The sequence below is a fragment of the Populus alba genome, chromosome 1 (genome assembly GCF_005239225.2).
Source record: "Populus alba chromosome 1, ASM523922v2, whole genome shotgun sequence".
NCBI classification, from domain to species: Eukaryota; Viridiplantae; Streptophyta; class Magnoliopsida; order Malpighiales; family Salicaceae; genus Populus; species Populus alba.
The window spans coordinates 29,116,280-29,143,235 of record NC_133284.1 but is presented as its reverse complement, the minus strand read 5'-3'; the positions used below and the strand labels follow the sequence as shown (position 1 = coordinate 29,143,235).

At 33.4% G+C, this 26,956-nt stretch overlaps 2 protein-coding genes, 1 non-coding gene and 1 pseudogene across 4 annotated transcripts; 3 read left to right on the top strand and 1 right to left on the bottom strand.

The window, feature by feature from the left end:
- Nucleotides 1–305: 305 nt before the first annotated feature.
- On the top strand, nucleotides 306–8,231 carry LOC118033000 (serine/threonine-protein phosphatase PP1 isozyme 2). 2 transcript variants are annotated; one of them, XR_004684755.2, is made up of 5 exons: nucleotides 306–687; nucleotides 4,506–5,065; nucleotides 5,147–5,363; nucleotides 7,867–7,915; nucleotides 8,011–8,231. XR_004684755.2 is itself a non-coding variant. In XM_035037826.2 (4 exons), the coding sequence occupies exons 1-3, from the start codon at nucleotides 462–464 to the stop codon at nucleotides 5,318–5,320; spliced, it is 960 nt and encodes a 319-aa protein (XP_034893717.1). In that variant the 5' UTR covers nucleotides 307–461; the 3' UTR covers nucleotides 5,321–5,363; nucleotides 8,011–8,231. The 2 variants fall into 2 exon arrangements, 1 of the variants encoding a protein (XP_034893717.1); XM_035037826.2 differs by lacking the exon at nucleotides 7,867–7,915 and having other exon boundaries at nucleotides 307–687.
- Nucleotides 8,232–11,489: 3,258 nt separating this feature from the next.
- Nucleotides 11,490–15,551, top strand: LOC118032947 (pentatricopeptide repeat-containing protein CRR2, chloroplastic-like; annotated as a pseudogene).
- A 4,020-nt stretch (nucleotides 15,552–19,571) lies between these two features.
- On the bottom strand, nucleotides 19,572–24,606 carry LOC118033001 (uncharacterized). The gene is made up of 15 exons (XM_035037828.2): nucleotides 24,519–24,606; nucleotides 24,338–24,425; nucleotides 24,201–24,247; nucleotides 23,956–24,045; nucleotides 23,809–23,862; nucleotides 22,980–23,057; nucleotides 22,808–22,876; nucleotides 22,576–22,731; nucleotides 22,379–22,505; nucleotides 22,177–22,217; nucleotides 21,838–21,927; nucleotides 21,631–21,735; nucleotides 20,260–20,439; nucleotides 19,985–20,094; nucleotides 19,572–19,878 (listed from the first exon to the last, which is right to left on the bottom strand). Exons 1-15 carry the CDS (start codon nucleotides 24,552–24,554, stop codon nucleotides 19,803–19,805), a joined length of 1,347 nt encoding a protein of 448 aa, XP_034893719.1. The 5' UTR covers nucleotides 24,555–24,606; the 3' UTR covers nucleotides 19,572–19,802.
- A 121-nt stretch (nucleotides 24,607–24,727) lies between these two features.
- TRNAV-CAC (transfer RNA valine (anticodon CAC)) lies at nucleotides 24,728–24,801 on the top strand. The gene has a single exon. It is a non-coding gene; the product is annotated as a tRNA-Val (tRNA).
- Nucleotides 24,802–26,956: the final 2,155 nt, after the last annotated feature.

The window sequence follows — 26,956 nt, the reverse complement described above, 5'->3', positions numbered from 1 at the left end:
TTAATTTTTTTGATTAATATTTTATATTATTTTAATGTGTTGATATAAAAATGTATTTTTAAAAATAAAAAATATTATTTTAATATATTTTTAAATAAAAAAAATTATTAAAATAATATATACCATGCTCCACAAACCATATTAGTACAATCCTCTCTCATCAAAATTATTAAAGAACCTAACCTAGATTAGGTAACAAATGAACAAGTTACCGAATGGATTCGTCATGTCAAATCAGGGTTAATATTATTAGCTGTAAAAAACTTATTATTATTATTATATGATAAATAAAAAGCATGCATTTCGTTGTTACCCTCGTCTCCCTTCCACTCTACCAATACATACACGACATTCAAAATCGCCAAAAAGAAAAGAAAATAAAAAAGAAGTTTTCTTTTTATTGATGATTTGAGAGAGGGAAATCGAGCTTGAAGATATACAAGTAGATTTTGTTTGTTATAATGGAAGAGGAAGGAAAGCGGCAGAGGAAGGAGGGAACAACAATGGAGGCTGGTCTTTTAGATAGCATTATAAGTCGTTTGTTAGAATTGAGGCAAACAAGGTTAGCCAAACAACCGCAGGTTCAGCTTAGCGAAAATGAGATCCGTCAACTCTGTGCTGTTGCCAAAGAAATCTTTCTTCAACAACCCAATCTTCTCGAGCTCGAAGCCCCCATTAAGCTCTGTGGTAAACCTCCCTCATCTTTTCCTCTTACTATTATTCACTAAGAAACACTGCGTGGTTTTTTGCTGGATTCATTCCATTTTTTTATTACATATAGGTGAAGACTTATACAATCATTTTTTTTTCTTTTCTTCTTTTTTCTTTGTTGGGATTAAACTAGACGGATCTAGATTGATGGGGGAAAACTCAATATTTGGGAATATTAATTTAATGCTGGCTGGAAGGATTATTGTTTCAAGCAATTTATACAGGGGATCTATTTTACCCTATGTGTCGTTTGATACAGAAGCCAAAATCTTGGATATGGTAATTGATGTGAAGACTGATAATTGGTGGACGCGGAGCTGTGGAGCGGAAGAAATCTCTATTCTAGATCGCTCCATTTTTCTGAAAGTCTTGGTCTTGGTCTGAGACCGAGAGCACGCTTTTTCTTACTTCAGAATTTGTGAGATAAGATTGCTTGGAATTCTCTTGTGAGATAAGATTGCTTGGAATTCTCTTCCTAGGCGCTTCAAGACTGAAGAGCAGCAACTACAAGCATAATCTTTGGTTCTATAATTGAGCAATGTGTTTTCTCCTTTTCTTATCTTGTTCAAGATGTTAGCTTATTGATTATTAGTTCTGGGTATGAAGGACTTGAAGAAAATTATATAAAGAAAGAATAAGGGAGATTGAAGGGTAGGATGGAAGAAATACCTATTCACTTCCGAAAAGAGGAAAACCAAATAACCAGTTCTGTATGAGCTAGTGAAACCAGTTTCACTTGGTTAAGTTGTTTGAAAGTGTGTCCATATGGTTGGGATCTAGGAAGCATTGATCCTTAAAAAATGATCCTGTAGCCATATTGGTCTTCATCATATATCAACCGGATATGGCCTGATAGATGTCAGAGAAGTGGGTATATGGAGAAAAATAATAAAACAATAAATTCAATTTTGGATACATGGAAGATAGTAGGATGTTTTTCTTTATTTCTTGTTAAAATAAGATTTTCGTATGCTACATAAAATATTTAAAAATTTAACATATCCCTCATGAATCATATACTAAATTTTTAAGAGTTTTCATATCTCCATATCCATATCATGCCATACCGGTATTCCATATTTGTGTCCATGCTTCATGAGGATGCACTAAAGGGTTCATATTTATTAAGTTTATGTGGAATTGATTTCATAATGAATAAAATCTATCAATGGTTTAGTTGTTTGTATATTGTTATGGTGAACTTGGGTGGTCATGGATTAAGCTGGATGAGCTTGTCTGTTCACAAACAACTTATGCTTTCTTTGGATCAATTGCATTTGAACAGAAAAAGACCCTCCAAGGTTAAAGCATTTGTCTAGACAACCAGGAGGCCTCATGATGCCTGGTGTCCGAGTATTTGCCCAATGCATCACTGTAAAAAGGAGACACAGTCATGTTTTTTTCATTTGAGAATCCAAAAATAGTAATCTATCCCAAAGTTGTTTGCTGGATATTTCCTTTTTTTGTAATCTGTCATAATTTAATATTTTTATATTTTAATTGTCTCAAAATTGCTAGGACAATATTAGCTAATTTCATAATATGCATAAGTATTAAGTGTATAGAATGAGATAAGACTTGTTTGGTGTGCTTGATATTCTATGTTTCGTAGCGAAGATAGATTTGGGATTTCATGCTTTAGTACCTGCTTGAGAGGCTTTTTTTGGACTGGTCGTATCAAGAGAGTTTGTGCATGGAATGCATAATTTCTTAAACTAGCAGCACCTTAACGTCAAATATGTTTTCAACAAAACATAAGCATTCATATGTACCTTACAGCTGTTTTTGTTTCTAGAATTCCATGTCAGGTTTAGCAATTTTTGGCTGAGCTTGTTCTTGTTAAGGTTTGGCCTGTAGAATTCACACTACATGGACAATTATCCTGGATGCTTATCTTGCATCTCTAGATTCAAACCCCTTCCACAATACTTGAATGAAAACCTCTATTCCTCTAAGTGAAAAGTTTTGTTCACTTGAAAATAAGCAATGGTTGGTGTTCTATGCTTAGAAACTTAAGTGATACTCTCAATCTTAATTTGACTAGCTGGTCTAAATATCTTGTTGATCCTTACATATAAATAGCACAAGCAATTTTAGTTTGAAGTTTGGACTTCTAGTTGATTAGACCAAGCTGAAAATGGTGGTTTGCAATCTTTCTAAGTAAGCCTCTTAGCATTTATAGGTTGATGTTGCTAGTTGGTTGGCATGTGCTAGTGTAATTGTTGTGTGGACATTAAGGGAGTGTTTCTTTTGCTTAAAATATTTTATAGGAAACTAGTCAATGTAGGATATTTTATAGTCAACTTAAAAACTTTATTTATTTTTTGGAAAATAGTTTTAGGTTGTGAGTTTTGTAAAATATTTTGTAGATGATAATTAACTCACAATACTATCTAACTATTTTAATCACCACCACTACATCATTGTTGCTACTGTAGCCAACACTACCAGCTCCAACACCATGCCACATAGATGTACCATGTTACCACCACCACCACCACCTCTTTGAAATTGTTGCTGTCACCACTATCATCGTTTATTTCACTACCTCTATATTTCTCACATCATTACTTATTAAACATTGTGAAATTAATTCCATGTTTAAAAATGTCTTAGAAGTTTTTTTTTTTTTTTTTTTTCCATTTTTAAAATATTTTATGCAATGCAAACAACCCCTAAAATGGGATATTTCAACGGAGCCTTTGATCAGTCCATTATTTGCATTTGCATTTTCCTAAGTGTTTAAAATAGCTTGTGAACAGGATTTAGTATAAGATATAGGATTTTCAGTAATTTGTTTGCACTTTAATATATATATATATATATATATATATATATTTTTTTTTTTTTTTTTTTATTTAGGAAGTTTTATAGGATTATTATTATTAGATATTTGTAAGAATTCTTAGTTCTCAATTGGTTTAGATTAACAGGTTTTGGGTGTCTATGTAAGCACCATGTTCAATGCATTTTGGGAGCAGACAATTATGATGAATCAAACCTTAAATGGAGAATTGTTTTGTTCATCCAGCCCATTACTACTGGGTTTTCTTTTCCTCAGTTCGCTCCTATAGATTCACCCTTTTCTACAGGGTGTTTTTCTTTCTCTTATTCAATTCACCCCTCTCCTATAGAGAATTCTTCAATCTTTTATCTTTGTTCTTACCCTTGTCCTACGTCAGTTAAACATGAGAGTTACCAGTTCAAATAAAAACAAACAGTAAATGTGAGGGTTTGAAGTGCCTTGCTGTTACATAACTCACTTCATTTGGCAAGCTATTACTCTAATATATTCAACTAAACTGATAATTGTTAGTCTCAGGTACTCCTTAATAAGTCACAAAGTGTATGATGAAGAACAAGAAAAGTGATAGAGTAAAGAGACAAACCCTAGAATCCACTAGATTAAACCCTTGAGATTCGTAAAGGATGCACAAATTAAAAAAACCTCCAAAATGCTAGGGTTCTGAACTCCACAATAATAGAAAAGGAGTTGCTTTGCAAAAATTTCATTTGTTGAAACAGCATCTCCATAATGCTAAAATGGCTGTTTATATAAGTGCACCAAAAACTTCGGAATGGTCCTATCAAAATAGGGAGCAAGCTAATAGTATCACTGATAACAAAGAAAATCCCAAATAATCAAAAGATATCAGAAAATCAGACAGTATGACAAAAATATCTAATTTATTCTTCATTCTATAAAAAGAAGTACATGTTCATGATTCTCTTGCATTTCTATCCTTGTTTCTGGGTTTTGTTAACTGCTGTGCCTTTTCCTCGTTGATTTCCAGGTGACATTCATGGGCAATATTCAGATCTTTTGAGACTTTTTGAATATGGAGGTTTTCCTCCTAGTGCCAATTATTTATTCTTAGGTGATTACGTGGACCGTGGGAAGCAGAGTTTGGAAACAATATGCCTTTTGCTTGCCTACAAAATCAAGTATCCTGAGAACTTCTTCCTTTTAAGAGGAAACCATGAGTCTGCTTCGATTAATCGAATTTATGGATTCTATGATGAATGTAAACGACGGTTCAATGTGAAACTTTGGAAGACATTTACAGATTGTTTTAACTGTCTTCCTGTTGCTGCTCTTATAGATGACAAAATATTGTGCATGCACGGTGGTCTTTCCCCTGAATTAACAAATATGGATCAAATTAGGAACTTGCCTCGTCCAACTGATGTTCCAGATTCTGGTTTGCTTTGCGATTTACTTTGGTCTGATCCTGACAGGGATATCAAAGGCTGGGGAATGAATGACCGGGGGGTCTCATATACATTTGGCCCTGATAAGGTTGCAGAATTCTTAATGAGGAATGATATGGACCTTGTCTGTCGTGCCCATCAGGTTGGTGAAGTTTGCTTCTTCTATCAATTCTTTTAACTCCAGCAGTTTCCATGATGCGTCTCTTTTCTTTTCTCTTGTCAGGTCGTTGAGGATGGATATGAATTCTTTGCAGAGAGGCAGCTTGTAACAATATTTTCAGCTCCCAACTATTGTGGTGAATTTGATAATGCTGGTGCAATGATGAGTGTCGATGAAACCCTAATGTGCTCTTTCCAAATACTTAAGCCTGCAGACAAAAAGTTCATGTTCATGTGACATGATTGCTCTTTGCTGTCCTATAACCACTTACAATTTCTACGTAAGTTTTATGCTATGAGTTCTCTTTTATGTATTGGTTGTTCCTTTAATGGTAAATTATTTTTGTTATCAAACAAAATTCCATTCTTTAGTTAGTTCTGAAGGACAAACGAGCTTTCTAGGGAAGGGTGTGGGGAAAAAGACATCCTCATAGGTGATTATTTAATTTGTAATATTTGAGGAATCAATATCATTTACTAATCACATTGCTGCAGTAAATACAAGTTATAGAGCATGCTTGTATAAATTGGACACGATATAATTTTAAACAGAGTTGTAATCTTCTAATTAAACTGATTTGGCTAGATCTTCTACATGCCAAATACATCTAAAGTTAGTCATTGCTCTCTACGAATTTGATTTTTTTTGTTGCAATAATTTTTTCTCTCTCACCATCATGATCATGATAATGATATAAATTGCTTAGCTACATAATTAGATTAGGTAATATCTAATATACACCAACTATGAGAAGCCCATGTATTGATTCAGCGATGCGGAGGAAATTTTCATATAAAATGTAGTGCGCTTAAATGAAAAATAGAATAAAAAATAAAAGAAAATAAGGGAAGGAGGACTGGTCTAGCAATTCAATGTAGGGGCTTCTTTTATTATCAATAATACTGTGTTGATTTATTCTTTAATAAATGAAAGGATAAGGAGTGCAGCCCCCATTTATTGTATGTTGTAGCTCTGCCAATGATTGCCGTGTAATGGCATAAATGATTCACATTTTAACCATATAATAGGATTCAGGATTGTCTTATATCTTATGGGTGTTTGTGACTCGTATGTTTGTTGTTGATGGCTGCTTTTTGAGTGGCACTATATCTTTCTGTTGCTGTTTTCTTTGCTTGAAGGCTAAGAATAAGCTTCACTTTTTAATTGGTAGAAGTTTCAAGAGCAAAGCTGTCAGGGAAAATGAAGTGACTTCTGAATTTTGTTTAGATCTTTTCTGGGTTTCTGATTTTATCAATTGGTTAATTTTCAGTTTCATGAAAGACATTCTATTTCATATAAAGGCTTACATTGAAGAGCAATTCTTTGAAACTGTAGACTTGTAGGTCTAATCCCATTTCAATGCATGTGCCAACTAAACTGTTCCATGGAGAGGCGTTGTTGTTCCTTTCTGAAGTATGTTTTTTTTTTTTTTTTTTAAATTATTATTATTATTCTTATTATTCTTATTCTTATTCTTATTATTATTATTATTATTTTGTGCTTCCTAGCTTTACTTTACATCAGCATACAACTGGTCAACAATCACTGAGTGTCATTTTACAGGAAAGAAAATCTGTTTTTTTATTTCTCTTTATGATGGACAACAAGAGTTTATTTTTCAAAAATAGCAGTGTTGCTGATTAACAAACAAAAGCTTGTCCCTCAAGTATCACCACTACTTCCACTGGCAAAAGCTATATTAGTTTCATGTTTAAATCTGCCAGCAACTCCTTTAATATCCAAACTGTCAACAAGCTGTGACCTCATATCTTATGATAACCTACACTACCAAAAACATTGATGCATTGCCTTGTAACAGTTTTCCACCACCATTGAGAAGCAAATGAGTCTTTATCTTACCCTCTCATCATTTTCTCAATGCAGCTCCTTTACTCCTCTTCTATTTAGCTGGTCCCTCTACTCTAGAAAATTTCTTACTGTTGTCCCTCTGTATAACTTCCTTCCAATTTACCTCTAATTCTTGACAACAAGTCAGAAAAAGTGGACACATGTATATAATTAATGGTAAATTGGATGGGACTGCATTAAGAAATTTTCTAGAGGAGAGGGGCTAACTACATAAAAAAGAGTAGAAAGGCCACAGTAAGAAAATGCGAAGTATAGGGACCAAATATATGATTAATCCATTTACCATATTCAGTAATACCCAGCACTATAAATACCATGACTTTTACCTTTCTGCCATCATCACTTTTTAACCGCCGCCGCTATTATTTTTTGTCTACTTCATCATCATTACCACCTCCATTATAACTACCTCTGAACTCCTAGTGTGCATTTCATTCATTGGAGCCAATTCTGAAAGATCAACATCATTATCAATTTGCCATGCTACCATCAATACAGCTGAAAGCAACATCTCCACTTTGCACTTGCCTTCATCAAACATATCCATAACCACCTTGTCCTTCACCACCAGCATTTCCCTGCTATTGTGCCCCATTGCCTCCTTTATAATGCTTATTGGATGTGGAACCACCTTTCTTTGTCATGCTTTCTGGTGTACCACTCATGCTTTTATCACATAGTGGTCCCCTAAATGTACTTTTTTTTAAAAAAATTTTGTACAAAGGCTGAATTTTAAACATAACGGTTTTGCTGATTCCAAGAAATATGCACAGTAATAACTGACATGTTTAGATTGTGAGAACTTGAAATATACACAAGTTTTTTAGTTGTTGTATAACTATGCGTTAGTTTAGATGTTGACTCTTCCTTTAGTTTTTATTGATCATTTAAAGTTTGTTTCTTCTATATGACAGTTCAAATTCTTCTCCTTCATTGTTCTTATATTCCTCCTGTACTTGACAGGTTTTGGTACTAATTGCTCTGACTTTTAATATGTTGATTTTATTCTTGTTACATTCGCTTTCTGTTTTGCTAATCCTTGTGTACCTTTGTTGTAGAACTTATTTTCAAGTGTGTTACAAGGAGAATCATTTGGGTATGAAAATGTTGCCATCAAAGCTGCTTCAACTTTGAGCTGCAGCCAATATGCTGTTACAATGTTTCTCGTGTACGGGGTTATTTGTTCAAAATGCTATGTTTGCAGGAGCTTTCCAAATTCCAAAATTTGGAGCTAACTGTTGTTTTATAGCAATGGTGAAGGCCAGAAGTTTTTCCTTTCCGAGTTCTAGCATAAATTATGATGCCCGTGTATATACATTTTATCTGTAAATGACTGCACTGATACAGCAGTGCACGATTGCCTGCCTTTTACCAGAATTTTTCTGATGGTAAGTTCCTAAATGACTGTTGCAATCTAGTGCACTAGGGTTCTGGCCTCTGATTTTCTCGGGCATTTCTGGGGCTCAAGCATCAGATGAAGTTTGTGAATTGACTGAGCTGCCAGCATCGTTTGTTGGCATGTTCGAAAGAAGCCTGAACGATCTTTCTTTCTTGTTTTACTATTTGACTCGCTTTGAGCTTGGTGCCGCCAAGAATCAGTCTAAATTCCATCAGAAAGAGTACTGTAACTTTTTTTCTTTTAACACAACTTGATGGTCACAGAACATGTGAAGAATAAAGTGTAGCTCGCTCGTCTTGTTATGCTTGCAAGGATTGTTTATTTATTCAACTTTATACGAGTTTGGTTTGCTATTTAGGCCTTGTTTGTCATTGCTTTTTATTTTTTTTAGTTTTAAATTAATTTTTTTTGTATTTTTGAATTATTTTAATGTTGATATTAAAAATAATTTTTTTTAATATATTTCTAAATAAAAAAATATTTTAAAAATCTATATTCTAAGTATGTCATCAGCCGAAGGTATCTCCTCTTCAGTTGCCTAGAGTATCAGTCGATGCATTATTAAATCCGATTAGATAAGGGCGTTGAAAAAAAATTATGAAGTTTCAATAGCAGGTTCCGAAGGTAACCTGTTCAAAAAAATTCACATGCTAAAGATCCCCGGAAGCCGAAAATGGTTCATGTATGATATATGCATATAATATTATATACATCTAATAAATGCTTGTAAGCTGGTGATGTTTGGACGAGTGGACCTCGAGAAGGTGACGAGGAGTGGTGTTTGGGTTGGTGGACCTCGAAAAGATGGCGTTTGAGACGGTGGGCTTAGGTGGAGGAGAATGCCTTGGGAATGTTGTTGTTTCAGAAGGCGAACCTCAAAAGGGTAGTGGGTGCCTATAATAATACGGTATTAGGGTTGGTGGACCATGAGAACGTGGTGTTTGCGATGGAAGACCTCTGAAAGGTGGTGAATAATGATAAGATGACAGGGTTTGAGCTGACGGAACTTGAGGTGGTGGTGAGTGCCCATAAAAAGGTAGTGTTTGAGTCGGTGGATCTCAAGAAGATGGTGGATGTCTACGAGAAGATGGGACCCCACCAGGAGGGCTTTGTGATTGTGGTGTTTGTGTTGGTGGCTTTGGATAAGGTGATGAATATGCATGAGAAGGGCTTTCTGCCTCATCCTAAGATGTCCAGGTAATCTTAGTTGTCTCTGAAATTTAAAGTCTCCTGAGGAACAATCTTGTTCTTTCTTTTAGTAGAAAAGGACTGAGCAGAGCACTCTTAGACATATGGTATATTCTAATGACAGGAGGTCTCTAGTAAGTTATTCATGTTTCAAGTTTGAATCGGACATCTTTTTTAGAAGACATGATCTTTATGCCTTTTCTTAAATACATTTTAAATAAGAAAATTTGAAAAGAAAAACAAGGTGAAATGTATTTACCTAAAAGACAATCTTTTTGCATAACATAGAGAGACTTGATCTTGTCATCTAAAGGCTCTTATTATAAAAAATGTAGAAATTTTGGAAAATAAAAAATAGAATTAAAAAAGAAAGTTTATATAAGTCATCGCTTCTTATTCCTACCAATGCATGAAAGATAATTGTCATCACATCATAACTCTAGAAAGGCTAAAAGCCTATTGCATTGATTATACACAGTCGAATTCTTTTCTCAAAAGATTATCTTGCCTCCCATTGACAACATTTAAAGTCAATAAGAGGAGGGGTCCTATATTTAGGGTTTGTCAAGACAAATTTGATTAATTATCTTTCAAAAGGCTTTTTAAATCCTTTTGTTTCAAACCATATAAAGACTTGGGAGATAACTGTCATCACATCGTAACTCTAGAAACGCTAAAAGCCTATTGCATTAATTATATACAGTCAAATTTTTTTCTTAAAAAATTATTTTACCTCCCCTTGATAACATTTAAAGTCAATAAGAGGAGGCACTATATTTTTAGGGTTTGTTAAGACAAATCCGATTAATTATCTATTAAAAAGCTTTTTAAATTCTTTTATTTCAAACCATATAAAGACTTAGAAGATAACTAATGAGTTAGTATTTTTGTCTTGATATTATCAGTTCTTTAATAAAAAACTTAAAACAATAACAAGGTGATAACCCAAGAGAATCTGGGTCTAACCAACTAGAAGACTCAATGTACTTGGATTTAGCCATGTGTTGAGTTCAAGGAAACGTGGATCTGATGAATTGCCAGACCCATTATAATTGGGTTTAGCCTTATACTAAGCCCAAGGCAACATGAATTTAGCTACTTGTTAGACCCAACATACTTAAATTTGTTTATATGTTGAGCCCAACGCAACATTGGTCTGGTACATTACCAGACTTGTCTTCCTTAGACTTGGCTACACATTAAATCCAATTGGTCTAAAGGCTGTTAAAGATTCCTATTAGAATCATAATGTTCTGTACTAAGACCATTAACGTGAACTATTCATGTCAGAAATAATAATTTTCCTATATATATAGATGTGTAAAAGATCTTTTAAGGACTTACCATATTTTCATCCTATTCATGATCTCTAAAGGATATTTGTCCCTCATTAATAAGATGTAAGAGACTTCTATTCCTCATTAATTCCATCAGGACCAAATGACTCTTCAATCCCTTCACTCTATTAAAACGAGAAGCTTAGAGGTTATAAATACCTCCTAAATCACTCAAGTAAATGGTTCATGATTTATACTCTCCAAGCATTCATATCTTAACTTTAGAATATTTATTATACCAAAACAAGAAAAACATTCTTGTTCTTGGAATTTAAATCTCTTTCTTTTATTTATTATATTTCTCTACTTAAAAATTATTGATTTTATTATCTAAGGTGTCCCTAAATCTTACCATAAGGATTGTTTTACAAGTATTGAGATTTCTATCACCAAACATATATTTCTTGGACCATGGAGAATAAAATATTGATATGAACACATGATTAACAACTATCTAAATACTAAATAATCTCATTCCTAATTTTATTAGATTTTGAAACATCATCACAATCCTCGAGAGAGCTTCATTTTGCATACTTGTTATGCATGTTCTTTTCTATGGACTATTCATGTTATAGACAATCTCATTCTATACTTGTTTTCAAACTGTTTGATGACGCTGCTGAACAAGGAAAAAGAGATTCATTACCATATTTTGCGACATGTGTATGATGGATATGTCCATATTATGACGACTTTGGTTGATATGTATACAAAGTTTGGTTGTGTCTTATGTGAGCTATGTTTTTTATGAGATACCAGTGAAAAATATGGTTTCTTGGAGTGCTATGATTGCTTGTTATACGAAAATTAGGGGGCACTTTTGAGGCATTGGAGCTCTTCAAGGAGCTGATGCTTGAGACTCGAGATTTATGTCCTAATTTTGTGACAATGGCTAGTAGACTTCAAGCTTGTGTTGCACATGCAGCATTGGAGTAAGGGAGGTTGATGCATGGATATATTCTTAGAAAGGGACTTGACAGTATCTTGATAGTAATTAGTACCCTTGTTACTATGTATGCTAGATGTGGGAAGCTTGAATTGGGGTAACGAGTTTTTGACCTGATGGATAAGAAAGATGTTGTTTGCTGGAATTCTCTTATTTGAAGTTACGGGGTTCATGGATTTTGAAAGAAAGCGATCAACATTTTTGTTAGTGCAGAACCTAGCCTCTATTAAAGAACCATTTCAACCCAATAGCTTAAGCTGTTAGGTAAGGCCCTAGGATATGATTTATATATTATCTAACACACCCCCTCAAGTGAAAGCCATTTGGACTTGAAACTTGCACAGATCTATATTACCTTATGCTTGATTTTTTATCAAATAAATAGGGATGGTGAGGTTTGAACTCGTGACCGCTTGGTCATTAAGGCTTCGATACCATGTCAAAGAACCATCTCAACCCAATAGCTTAAGCTGTTAGATAAGGTCTCATGATATGATTTATATTATTAACTAACAGCTCCATATCTTTTGTTAGTGTTTTAGGAGCTTGCAGTCATGCAGGACTCGTTGCCGAGGGGAAAATCTTGTTTGAGTTAATGCGTGGAGAGCATAGGATATGCCCTAGCGTGGAGCATTATGCTTGTATGGTGGATCTTTTTGGGCGTGCTAATAGGTTAGAAAAAGCTGCTAAAATTATAAAGAATATGCGGATTGAGCTAGGGCCTAAGGTTTGGGGTTCTCTTCTTGGATCATGTAAGATTCACTGCAATGTCGAGCTTGCAGAGAGGGCAAGCATAAGGCTTTTCAATCTTGAACCTACAAATGTTGGGAATTATATGCTCCTTGCCGATGTTTATGCTGAAGCTGCTATGTGGGATGAAGTAAAAAGAGTTAAAAAGCTCTTAGAAGCTCGGGGACTGCCAATGGGTCGCGGTTGGATAAAAGTTAAAACCTACTCTTTTATCTCTGTTGATGAGGTTAATCCACAGATGAAACAAATCCATGCTTTACTGGTTAAAATGTCAATGAAAACGGAGGAAGGCTACGTACCACCGACCAAAGTTGTGCTCTATGATTTAGAGGCGGTGGAAATGGAACGGATTGTACTAGGCCATAACAAAAAACTGACAGTTGCCTTTGGATTTGTCAATACTAGCAAGGGAGAAACCATTCGGATAACCAAAAACTTGCGGTTGTGTGAAGATTATATGTGAAAAACCAATAAATTATAATTCGAGTAAAATAAATAAAATATCGAATAGATTAAATAAAATGATTTCAAGTATTGTAATTGGATACACTAGAATACAATATAAGATGTTATGGTGTAAATTAAGTAAAAAGAAAAGTTGGGTGACAAAAATAGAAATGAGAAGAAATGAGGGCTAATGTGTAAATAGATAAAAGTTAGACCATAAATTCTCCATCTTTTTCTCTTTTGACCGTGAGCTTGAAACAAAGAAAGGGGGAAGAATTATGTGATTTTTCTACTTAGATTCTCATTTATTTCACTAATTAAAGTGAGTAATTAGAGTGATTAACTTAATTAAACATCAAGAGGGGATGATTTTAAGGTGGTGAGTGCATTGGAGGAAGGATTTCAAGCTAGGGTTTGAAGAGGGAGGAGAAGAAAACTTGATTTTTCTTGCATTCTTTCCTTAAATCCTTACTAAAGTGAGGTAAATAACATGCTCCAAATGATTAATTCCTCAAATTTTATGTTTGATAAAGGATTATGCAAAAATATGATTATGTGAAGTTGTGGATTTATGTTATAATTTATGGGAACAATGCAAATTATGATTGAACCATGTTAGAAAGCATGAATTATGATTGTGTAAGTGTTTAATTTTAAATAAAAGAAACAAAAAATATTTTCCCCATTTTAATTGAATGTTCAGCCAAAAAAAGAATAATTTAGGGGATTTGAGGTTTTAATACAATTATTTGAAAATTATGGGAAGATAAAGGTTTATAACTTATAAGTGTTATTATATGAATGCAATAAGAATTTTTCAAAGAGAAAAGAAAAATGTTCACTTTCTTCCTTAGGTTATTTTCGGCTAAATGGAGAAGAAAAAAAATAGAAAATGGAGTTCTAATAATATTATTGAGAAATTTTGCTAAATTAAAGACAATTAATGTTTATAGGTTAAATTGAATAAGAACTTTTATGAAACAAATAAATAAATGATTCAAAAAATAGGGTTTTATCCTCCTTGAATTAAAAGTTAATTAAACTTAATTAAGGGTGTTGGATTTAATCAAAGAATATATAATGGGTATTAAAATTTTACCAGTTCAAATGAATGAACAATGACAAAGTAAATTTTGTTGGTATAGAGGAGGCCACAAGACCTCATCAGCAACAAGGGATCTCTTCACGCGCACAAACACCAGGTAAGTGTTCGACACCTTGGAGTAATTAATTAGTTTATATTTTTTTTATTGTAGAAGAAATTTTTATAGATTGTAATTTTAGTGTAAAATTCAAAAAAAAAAAAGGGCAGACAAAATAATGCCCTGTTGAATGGGCAACCCGTGAAAAATATTTCTTGGTTACTTGAAATAATACCCTGTTAAATAGGCAAGCCTTGAAAAATTATTTCTTGGTTATTGGAAATAATACCATGGTGAATGGACAAGCTCTGAAAAAAAAAATTATTTTCTAGTTACTAGAAATAATATTCTGGGCAAGCCTTGAAAATTATTTCTTGGTCACTGGAAACGATGCCTTGTTGAATGGGCGAGCCGAGAATATTATTTCCTTATTACTGGAATTAATGCCTGGTTGAATGACCATGCTAAGAAAATTAACTTACGAATTAATAAGATAATCACTCGATGTAAAATAGATTAATTATAAAACTTTGTTTTGAAATTAAATATACAGGTTTATGGGAGACACTCTTGATATTTTTTTTAGTAGATTTATCTCTATGTCTAGAAAAGAATTTATGAAATTAAAAATTTTAAAAAGAAAATAAGACAATTTATTCGATGATATGAAAATCACTTTAATGTGCATGAATAGTTAGTCCTTAGTCAATTACTTATTGAAATGTGCAATTTTAATCATGTTTAATGTGATTATGTTTTTAGGTACATTGCGCCCTCGATCTGGAAAATAGATGCTTGGATAAATAATTTTGTTATGTAATTAATTTAATTGGAAGAACTAATATTTTGTTGTAATATACTTTTATATCTAAGAATTGTAATGTTTAACTTATTATCTTGTGTATGATGTAATTTATAATGTTATTATTATTAAGTTGAATTATGGTTGGTTGTATATATATATTGAGCACAAATACCTTAAAAAAAAAAAAGAAAAAGAGAAGATGTATTTTATGAATTTATTAGCTTTTAACATAGTGTTTTATTGAAAATAGAAATGAGATATTGAAATATGCTTACGTTTTGGAAGTCCAAATGACGGAACGGATATTGTGATTGATGTTACAAGTTGAGAAATGATTAAATCGATAACTTTGTATCTAAAAAATACAAAGGAAACTCTACCGAAATTTCAGGAATATATATAGATATATAAAAAAATTGGTACCTACGAAAATATGTCATATATATTGAGTTTATAAGTTTGAGACTATTGCATTGTCACTCCTTTACCAAGTTCACAAATAACAAGATTCTAGTAAGAGATGCGAATAGATTTCACCATTTTCATGACGGGATTTGTTCCTGTAGGGTACTATGGCGATGATATGCAGTGATGTTTTAAAATTTGATGTGCACAAGTAAAGTTATTTAGTTTTTGGATAATTATTAATCATGTACTCTAAACAATATTACATTCTAAATTGTTTAGAAAGTATATGTATGGTGATAAAAGTTCTGATATCTACAAAATAGTTCATTTCAATGGAATTTAGGGACCATCTAATAATAAAATCAATGATTTTTAAGTAGGGAAATATAATAAATAAAAGAGAAACTTAATTTCTAAGAATAAGAGTATTTGTTTCTATTTTAGTGTGATAAATGTTCAAATGTTCAAAGAGTTTTTAGTGTGATAAATGTTCAAAGAGTTACAATATGAACTCTTGATTACACGCAGTCAAATTGTCGTTTTAAAAAGATTGTTTTGCCTCCCCTAAACATCATATAAAATCAATAAGGTGAGGCCCCGTATTTATAGGGTTTGTCAAACAAATTTGATTAATTATCTTCCTAAAAGCTTTTTAAGTCTTTTTGTTTCAAAACGCATAAAGACTTAAAGGGAAACTGATTAATTGAATCGGATGCAACAAACAATTATGGTAGGTTTAACAAGAAAAGGTCCAGGATGTATTTAGGTGGAGATGCATTTCACATCCTGTAAGGAATGTAAAGATACATGAGATCAATAAATCATGCATAAGTTAAGCTCCAGTCTTGTAACAATCTCAACAATTTTGATTGTGTTCTTGGTAGGTGTTAATCATCAATCGAAAGGCTATTTAGAGTGAGGTTTCTAATAGGCTGACATTTTTGGGATTAGGACTGTTGATTTTGAAAATATATCATATAAGGGTTATTCTGAGAATGAAACATAATGCTTGAGTTCTGCAAATACTATTGGAGAAGCCCCACATACTCGTTAGTATTATTGACTCGATATTATCAATTCTTTAATAAAAACCCTAAACCCATAACAAGGTGATAACATAGGAGAACGTGGGTCTGGCCAACTGTCATATTCAATATACTTGGGTTCAGCGATGCGTTGAGCCCAAGTTAACATGGGTCCAACAAGTTGCTAGACCATTATACGTGGATTAGCCATGTGCTAAGTCCAATATAATAAGAATTTGGTAAGTTGCTAGACTCAATATACTTGGGCTCAGCTATATGCTACACCTAATACAACTTGGGTCTACCAACTTGTCACACCCTATATACTTGGGCAAAACAATGAGTTGCGTCAAAAATCACGTTAGTCTGGCAAGTTGTTAGACCTAACATAGTTAGGCTCAACCATGTGATGAGCTCATTGCCACGTAGATCTAGTAAGTTGTTAGACCTAATATACCTGAGCTCACCATATGCTATGCCCAAGGACACATGGGTCTGACAACTTGCCAGACACTATATAATTAAGCCCAGCCATATATGGAGCTCATGACAACATAAGTCTAGCGAGTTGCCAAACCCAATATAATTAGGTTCAAGCATGTGTTAAGTTTAAGGCAACATGAGTTTGGCGAGTTGTCAGACTCAACATACTTGGGTTCAGCTATGTGCTAAGTCTAAGACAACATGAGTCTGGTATATTACCATACTTGTTTTCCTTAGACTTGGCTACAAACCAAGTTCAATTGGTTTAAAGGTCGTTAAAGGTCCTTATTAGAACCATAAAATTCTGTATTAAGATTATCAACATAAACTATTCATGTCAGAAATAATCATCTTCCTATACTTATAAATTTGTAAAAACTTTTCCAGTGGCCTACAACATTTTTATCTCATTAATGATTTGTAAGAAATATTTATCCCTTATTAATAATGTGTAAGGGATTTATATCCCTCATTATTCTATCAAGACCAAATGACTCTTTAGATCTTTCAATCCATCAAAACAACAAGTTCAGGGATTATAAATACTCATTAAACCACTCAGGTAAAGGGCTCGTGATTTCTACTTTCCAAGCATTCATATCTTAACTCTTAGAACATTTATCATACCATAACAAGAACAAACATCATTGTTCTTGGAATTTAAATCTCATATATATATATATATATATATATATATATATATATATATATATATATTTCCGTACTTAAAAGTTACTGATTTTATCATTGGATGATCCCTAAATCCCACTAAAAAGGCTATTTTACAGGTATCGAGACTTCTACCATCAAACATATATTCCATGGGCTATAGAGAATGAAACATTGATATGAACAAATAATTAAACACTATCCAAACTCCAAATAATCTCATTCCTAAGCATATCAAATTTTGAAACATCATCACAATCCTCTTTAGAGCTTCATTTTCTTAAATCTTATGGTAGAGCTAAGTTGGACTCAAAATGAACAAAAAATATCCCTTGTAAATTTTCACAAGGGAAACGAGTATCCAAACTCGTATATACACCTGAAGACAATAATAATAAAATTACCCCCCAATAGTTTGGTTGGTGACTTGGGTAACTCAGTCATCAGCCTCAAGCAACAGGACCATAAGTTCCTTATTTGTCTAAAGTTAGCTAAGATTACTTGTTCATATAATACCGTGCTTTCTGCCTTATCCTAAGACATCCTAGGTAACCTTAGTTGTCTCTTGAGATTTGAAGCCTCTTGAGAGACAATCTTGTCCTCTCTTTTAATAGAAGAGGACCGAGCAGAGCCATTTTCAAACATAGGGCCTATTCTAATGGAAGGAGGTCTCTGTCGAATTATTCCTATTCAAGGTTTGAAACTAAAATATTTCTCAGAAGACATAATTTTCTTGTCTTTTTTAAAAGACATTTTAAAGAATAAAGTTTGAAAAGAAAAATAAGGTGAAATGTGTTTTGTGTTTACCTAAAAGACGATTCTTTTGCAAAACATAAAAAAACTTGATTTCTAAAAGCTCCTATTACAAAAAGGTGTAGAAATTTTGGAAAGAGATTTTTTTAAAAAAAAAAGATTAAAGAAAAAGGTTTATATAAGCCATCGTTTCTTAATCCCACCAATGCATGAAAGAGAATTAGCATCACATCATAACCCTAGAAAAGCTAAAGGCTGCATTCTTATTGTGCAGTTGAATTCTCTTCTCAAAAAAATTATTTTGCCTCCCCTTGACATCATCATCACAATCCTCTAGAGAGTTTCATTTTGCGTACTTGTTATACATCTATTTTATGGACTATTCATGTGATAGACAATCTCATTATCTTGTTTACGTATTCAACATTCAAAATTTTTGTTGAAGTAATAATGCAAAATGTAATAAAGTCATTCTTTTGAAATAATATTGCCCCACCTATGCATCCAATTTAATATGCTTGTTATCAAGAAGAATTGGAGTTTGGATTGTTGTCATTGTAATATTCAAATTATTTTTGAAAAATACAATGCCAATAACAACGTCAAGGAATTTTGATCTTTTGTTGTCCAACACCACAAAGTAGATTATCCCTAGCTTGCCATGATTCAGATTGTTTCTCTTGAAAAAGCATTTCCAACTAAACTCAAGACCGTCTCTCCCCTTGATCCCCCCTCCCACACCCACCAGGACTTCTCCTTTACTGATTGTGACACTAGTTTATTGTGTTGTCTTCCATTCCTTTTTATTTTATAATGCATTTAATGGTATTGTGGAGCTCAGTAGTTTCTGACTTTATACCACAATCGAGAATTTGTCTTTATACAGTAAGGTGTTTGGGAGTGTAATTACAATTTTTTTTCAAAATAATTTTCATTCCAAAACATATTAAAATAATATTATTTTATTTTTTTTAAAATCATTTTTAACTTTAATACATGGAAATAATCTAAAAACATTAAAAACATATTAATATAAAGGAAAAAAAATTAAAAAATTTTAATTTTTTTCAAAAACACTTTCATGCCAAACACTTGTCACTTGATATCAACTTCTAAGTATCTAAATCCAACTTTCGTTTAAGGAAATGAGAAAGCCTATAGATTTCAGGGTCCAACCTCAGAGCATATTGATGTTGTGCGACAGAGATGTTACCACTGGGGAAGATTGCCACATCACACTGTGATGGCAAAAACATTCTAAAAATAGGAGCAAAATCTATTTATAGTTAACAGAGTAATCTTGTCCTTTTATTTTCCTTTTTCTCTGTTGGGCGTTTCAAACCTATTAATAAAATGTAAAACCTGGTCAAAACATATTTCTTTAAATAAATGTGATACTTGTTCCTAAAACCAGGCAATGTTTTGCAAGAATTCTAATACAAAGAATTGCCACGAACTGGTAAAAAAGAAACATCTCCAGCAAACTGCTTTCTTTTCACTGCACAACCACGGAGCCATCTCGCTTCATTTTGATGAGGCTGCTCTCGATGTTCCGAAGAACTGGTTTATAGCTGCAATGGTAAATGGATTCAGTGTTTAAGCCTATTGCTAAAAATCTTCAAATACCAAATTGTGTTTGTGCTGCTCTAAACGGGAAAATTACTAGGAAAAACTTACAGGCGTGCAAGACCATTATATGCTTGTGTGGCTTGTTGCAGTTCTGCTGATAGCTGCATGACCTCTGCTGATAGTGCTTCTGCTCTGCTCTGTTCTTTTGCAAGTTGGCCCTGCCAATAACAGTCATTTGAAAAGAAAAGAAAAAGACAGGCTAAACATTAATTTCTGCTTGGAATAGCTGTAACAATTTGTACTTCATCTTGCAAAAGGGTAGTTTGGAATGTGCTAGGATAGGCATCAAAACTCCTTAAAAGAAAACTCCCGTCATTGAGTACCTTGAGTGATAGAATTTCAGTTGCATGTGCTTGTGAGCCAGTCTCAGTTACCCCATCTCTATGCCTTTCTGCTGAGCCTCCCAGGATCTCCCTATCGTTTGACAGTAAATTGGCCTGTTCTGTTCTCAACTTATCAAGCATTACACGAAGCTCTTCATTTTTCTTAAGGCAGTCCTTCAACTGCAGAAGTGGCATGCAAGCCAAATTGTCAGTTTCAAGAACCAAAATACCAGAAAAATAATGCAAATGTTGAAAAACATGATAATGTCAACTCCTTGAAAGATTTTAGAAGCACGACACACATGCTCACCAAGGACCATCATGAAAGTGAACCCTTGGGTTAAGCCCGATGATCATTCATCTTTGATGTAGAATCAATTGATTAAACAATAACAAAATCCCAAGAGAACCAATCCTCTGAAAAAACTCAATTTATATGACCAATCAATATTAATAGCATCCTTGAATTTATAGGTAGGATGCCCATTTATAGGCACCAAACCATATAGAATTACAACAACTGAAGCTATAGGAACACCTAATAAACAGAAAATATAACCAGTATATTAAAAATCTACTTTAATAACTAACTATTCAAAAAAAGGTAGAAAAAAAAAACAAACAAAATTAAAATTCTTAGATAATCAAATGCTACTATTGAACAGAATAGTTGTTCTTCATTCCCATCACCCTCCCTTAGTGGAAAGGTCTTAAGTTCATACATAAGATTCAGCATTTACCACACTAAAGTGGAGATTTAACAAGTTACCCCTTCTCGTCTAATAACTAACTTTAACAACTTGAAGAAAAACAGAGAGAAAGAAAAGGAAGGGAAAAAAAGGACCTGATGAAAGCATGTAAACAATCTGAAATCAAAGCTACTTAATTGAACTAGATTGAGAGCATATGTTGTCTAAATAAGGAATAGTAATATGAAGAATTAAAGAATAGAGAATAGTCTATCCGAGAACATGTCTGATCTTTCCTAGAACTAAAGAAGAACGCATAAACCATGCAATCCCCTCATTACTAGTGTAGTTAATAAATGGACAACTGGAACATATCTTCCATCTCACAACATTAAGTAGTTGGAAAACAAATTTTGGTTTCCTCTAGTACAATTAATCAATCATACCCCAAATCTCCACTATCAGCTATCACTTAGTTCATGCATCCACCATAGTTTACAAATAATTTTCGGTTACCTCCAGTTTATTCTCTCTAATTCATGCATTCAACCATGCCCCAAACTCCACCATGAACTATTTCTATACTAAACAATTGGTGATTAATTAATAATTGCACAGGGCAATCAGATTTCATCAATACACAACACCTAAATGAACCAAACCTAATCACTGAAAAGCCCACCTGATTCTCCCACTGTTTTGCTATGCTCGTGGCCTCTTGACAAGAAGATGAGAGACTGGAGTTTTCCTCAAAAAGTTTCTCTATCTCTGAAGATTGGGAATCAATCTGCCAATAGAAGTTATGAAACAAAGTCACCTTCATATAGCAAGCGCACATCTAACATCCATTCACATTACTGAACGATAATCAAGTAAGCAAATACTTCACCTCCATTAGAAGTTTCTGTCTACTACTTTCCAACCGCTCAACTGCTACAGCCATATCATGCAACTGCTTCTCAAGTTTCTCCTTGTCTTCCTACAACACATAGTATGAAATCATTCAAGTCCAATAACAGTAAGTGCAAAACACCAGAATTCAGTCTACCAATAAAAAAAAACAAGAATCAAGAATCACCCAGAACATATTCTGGAAAACAGAAAACAACTTGAGAGAACTTGGACCGAATAGTAATACTATATATATATCGCAGATACGTCATGGTAATCAGACACATGCGCTCAACATAGTGACAACAGCAACCAGCAACCATAGGCATTGTCTTACCACTGTAAAGGCCTTAGGGACCAGATTTTGTGATGCTTCTTCTGCATTGCACAAAAACAAAGTTGATGACTAAGAGAAAAGGAGTAGAATATATAAAATATGTATCTAAATGGCTAGCAAATGAGACTTTTGCATGCATATGCATGAAATTGACAACAAAAACTTTAAAGGCTACTACTAGGAAATTTCTGTAGGAGTGCACCTGAGACTGTTCTGGATAGAGCTGCAAGTTTCTCAACCAACTGCTGCTTTTCAGATGCGAGGGCAGAGGTTCGGGATTGCTCCTCTGCTAATCTTTGTTGCTCTTGTTGCCTCAATAATGACACTTGCTGTGAATTTTGAACCACCATCACAGACTGATATCAAACATAATTGGAAAAAAAAGATGATTATACTAACCTGAAATTCAGACTTTAAGCCAGCTAATTCCTTTTCCAAACTTTGAACTTGATCATGTGATACACTCATAGAGCTTATTTCACCAGGATGATTACTCATAGCTTGTCGCTGCATTGAGTTTAATTCTTCTCTCAAGACTGCTGCATCTTCCTCAGCCTATTGCAAAAGAATATATTGAGAAGAAAGAACTACGATGTTTTTCATAAATAATAGCCAAAAGGTGCTTGCATACTCTGTATTGTTCTTCTTCTGCTTCCTTTAGACGTTTCTTAAGCGTGCGAAGCTGGGCTGAAAGGTCCTCCTACACTAAAAAATCACACTTTGTGGGTGGTGTGTGAAGGCAAAGCAACAAAAATAGAGCAGGCAACAGCAGCAGCAGCAGGTGGTGAAACAAAAATGTGTACCCGTGAAACAACAGCTGCATCTTTCTCCATTGCAACTTCTCTAAGTGCTTTTCTTAAAGATGGTACAGTATTTTGTTCCTGCAATTAAAAAAAAAAAAAAAAAAGCTAAAAGGTATAGTATCCGGCATTTAATAAAAAAAGATAAGGTTCTGTTTTGGTATGACTTTGCAAATTGATTTTTAAGTTGTTTTTTTAACTTTTGACTCAAAGAAAGTCACAAGTATGTTTAGCTAGAAATGACTTTTTACTTGAATCGAAGGTTTGATTCAGAATTGAGTCAAAATTTTGCTTTAACCAAAAGTTAAAATGTTCAACTTTTAACTCATGAGTTCTACCATGTACTACCTCCCTCCTTCAAAGAATTAAAAAAAAAAATATAGTTCTGGATCATTTTTACAGAACTTACTTCCAACTTAACTCATTTTTGTCACAAGTTATTTATGAAAAACACATTTTGAATCATGACTCAAAGTGAAAGGTTATTTTTTATGAGTCACGTCAAATGGACTCTAAATCCTGTAATCATACAGCCAAGAAGAGAATGGTGCTTTTCAAATCCTTGAATTGCACTTCTTATCTACAATGTTGCATCAATAAATGAGACACCAGATCACAAAGATGCCTTACAATTGATAGAAACACAAAAACCCTTAGAGCCCACATTATTGCACCAAACCCAGCAGGAACATTCTCATTCCAATGTTATTCAGGATACAGATATGTAACATCAGATATGCCTCATCTACTACACCCTCAACCAAGAGCAATGTCGATAATTTGCTAAACCACGAGATAAATGAAAACAAAAAAAAACAAGTCCGGTCCTTACCAGATCATTTAAGCGCTTCTGAAGCGTTTCGTTCTCAACATCCTTGGTTTGAAGCTGCAGCGGAACAGAAACAGTTTTTTTCTTTTCTTTTTATTGAGAGACTAGCACCGAATTCAGAGCAAATAATGATCAACATCACGACCATACCTTTAAAGATAAGATGCCGTTGCTTTCCTCCAAGTCTGCATTCCTTTTCTGTAGGTCTTTTAGCTGAGATACTAAACCACCAATATCCGTCTGCACGATTCATTCATTTAAAACGAACAGCAAAATGGCTTTTCAATTAATAAATTATGCAGGTTTTCCTAATCAATTAATAATATGCTTTAATCAGTTTATTTTTGCATTTCCAATAAATTGAAGCAAAAAAAAAAAAAAGACTGAAATCGTACCTCGGAGAGACGATTTCCGCTCTCAGATTTTCTCATTCCAGCATTATCTACACAAAAAAAAAATGAAAACTTGTAAAGAAATTGAAACAAATTAGTGTTGAACGGGGAAATAAAAAGAAAGGAGGAGGGAGTGAGACCACTAGGGGTTGGAATTTTGGTTAGATCTGGACCAGATGAAGCTTTGCTTAATCTCTCAGCTGCTCTCTTTTGTCTTATCTCTTCTAACTGCCAAAAAAAAACGGAGAGAGAGAAATATTAGATATCAGATTTTGTAACAGCAGATGATCATGGAGAAGAAGGTGGTAAAAAGAACAGTACTGTTCGCCGGCCTAGCGATGCATGAAGCGCTTCCATCGGAAAAGAAAACAAATTCGCAACGTATGATTTCGATTTTTCTGTGCGTCTATCTATTATTACTTTTTATTAAGGGTTCAAATTTGTTAAAAAAACATATTTACAAAATAACCAGTTTAGTTTACTTTTCTAAATTAATATTATATATAAATTTCTAGAAATCATATCAAGTTGTCTGGGTGGTGTAGTTGGTTATCACGCTAGTCTCACACACTAGAGGTCCCCGGTTCGAACCCGGGCTCAGACATTTTTACTGATAAGATATCATTTGAAACGACACCGTTAGGATTTAATCATGGTCTTCAGTTCACCTTAACTGGGTGTCTGGGTCTGCTTCCGAATACATTACCTTTTATGAGATTAATCTAAAACGACGGCGTTAGGTTAGGTGTTAATCGCTTACGTTAATTTAAAGGCAGGCAAAGGCATGTTTTACACTAGTTGATGGCAATGGGCATTTACGCAGGAGGTTGGATTTTTTTATATTTATGTCATATTTATTATTTATTAGATAAATAAGTTAAATATTTATAAATTATTTGTCGGGTTTTAGGTATTTATTATTTATTATTATCAATAAAAAATAAAATAATTAATATATATATATTATTATATTATATTAAAAAATCTAAATATTCTACAAATATATTTATATAATATAAATATATATCTTGGATTAGATTTGAATGATTTTTACGTTGGATTTGATAATATCTATATCTTACCTATTACTCATCAAATTTATTAAAAAAAAAAACTCAACTATTCATGTTTGATCAAATTAATATTTATTGGATTCAAAATAAATTATTATTTTTATATACACTCTAATTTGATACTGAATATGATTAAATGAAATTAGAATGATTTTTTTTTATATAAATTTATTTACGTGTATAATTATTATAAGATTCTAATATACATCAATCCAATCCAACCAATCAAGTGAAGTTGGGATGGTTTTTTCTTGGATATTCAATCCAATCCAATCTTGGTTTTTTTTAATCTCTTAAAAGAGTTTTCTCTTTTAATTTTTTCTTTCCACCTTGTAAAATCATACTTTAAGATATTGGTGCAAAACTGCAAATAATCTTACAAATTTGACCGCTAATCTTGTTTTCTAAATCATTATTAAAATAGAACTATGTATGATTTTAAAATATATAATTATAATGTTAAACATGCCAATGATCCATATTAAATAGAAAATCATTAGTGATTGACATAGTTATAATGCGAATTATTCAATATCTATTTTAAATGTAAAAATGGCAACGTATATATGATGTTAAATCATATATTTATTATTTAACTACCAAGTGATGTTTTTAATAAATTTATAATCCTTGTAATGAATGAATCAATTCAAGCTAATAATTTAAAATTTTAAAATATAATTTATATTATTTTTTAAAATATATCTTCCAATAAACATAATGTACATTTCTGAATGGGGTTAGTGTTACCTGCACATGAAAATCAATTGGCAGGTGATGGCAGTTATGGTCCTTGATCACCAGCTGGATTCCATATTCGCCGAGATACATGTATACCGTAAGCTAATACATCCTTAACAGGATTAAACTCAATCATTCACGGGTTCCCGGCTTTTAAAGGAATATAAACCTTTTTTTCACTTTAATGTTCCTTGGAATAAAGCTTTACAGCTTGGGATTGATTTTAAATCTTCAATCATTAAGCCTGGTAATACAAGGTAAGCTTGTTAATTTGGCCATGCAAATAGTTTAGTACTGTGTTAGCTTGCTGGCTTGCAAATACATTTGAGGTGGTAACGGCATGGTGGACCAGCACCAGCAACGAAGGAAGAGAAAAATATGAAAAGAAAAAGTTTTCGCATAATTCCTTGTTTTATGCCAACAATGCTTGTTAACCAAGCAATCATTACAATAATTAAGGACTGTAGAGCCTTTTTATTGCGTGCTTTTATAGTAGAAAGAAACGGGCATTTGGGCAGGAAGGAGATTGATCTGAAGTAAGGCGTCAGCACCCCCTTGGTCCGGCGATGAGGAGCATAACCAGCTGGTGTACTGCCTGCATCCCAGGCCGCAAGCGGAAAGAAATCAAGATTGAAGAGCCAGAGAAATCTTCCCTTAAAAAATCTAGTGATGACCAAGCTGAAGGCAGCCATCAAGGAACCACCCTCGCTGCCAGTAATGATACTGGCGGCGCAGCTGTCACGACTGCAGCCCATATGTCTGCCAGTAATGATACTGGTGGCAGTGGTGACGGGAGCCGCGGTGGCCATTAATCAAGGAGTAATTCCCGTTTGATTGTGTTGTTTACTCATGGTCTTACGTTCTGGGTTATGGTTATCATTGCTTCTTTACTTTCATAATTGTTAAGTTTTTGCTCTAGGAGTGGCTACAGCCGGCTGCGATGCG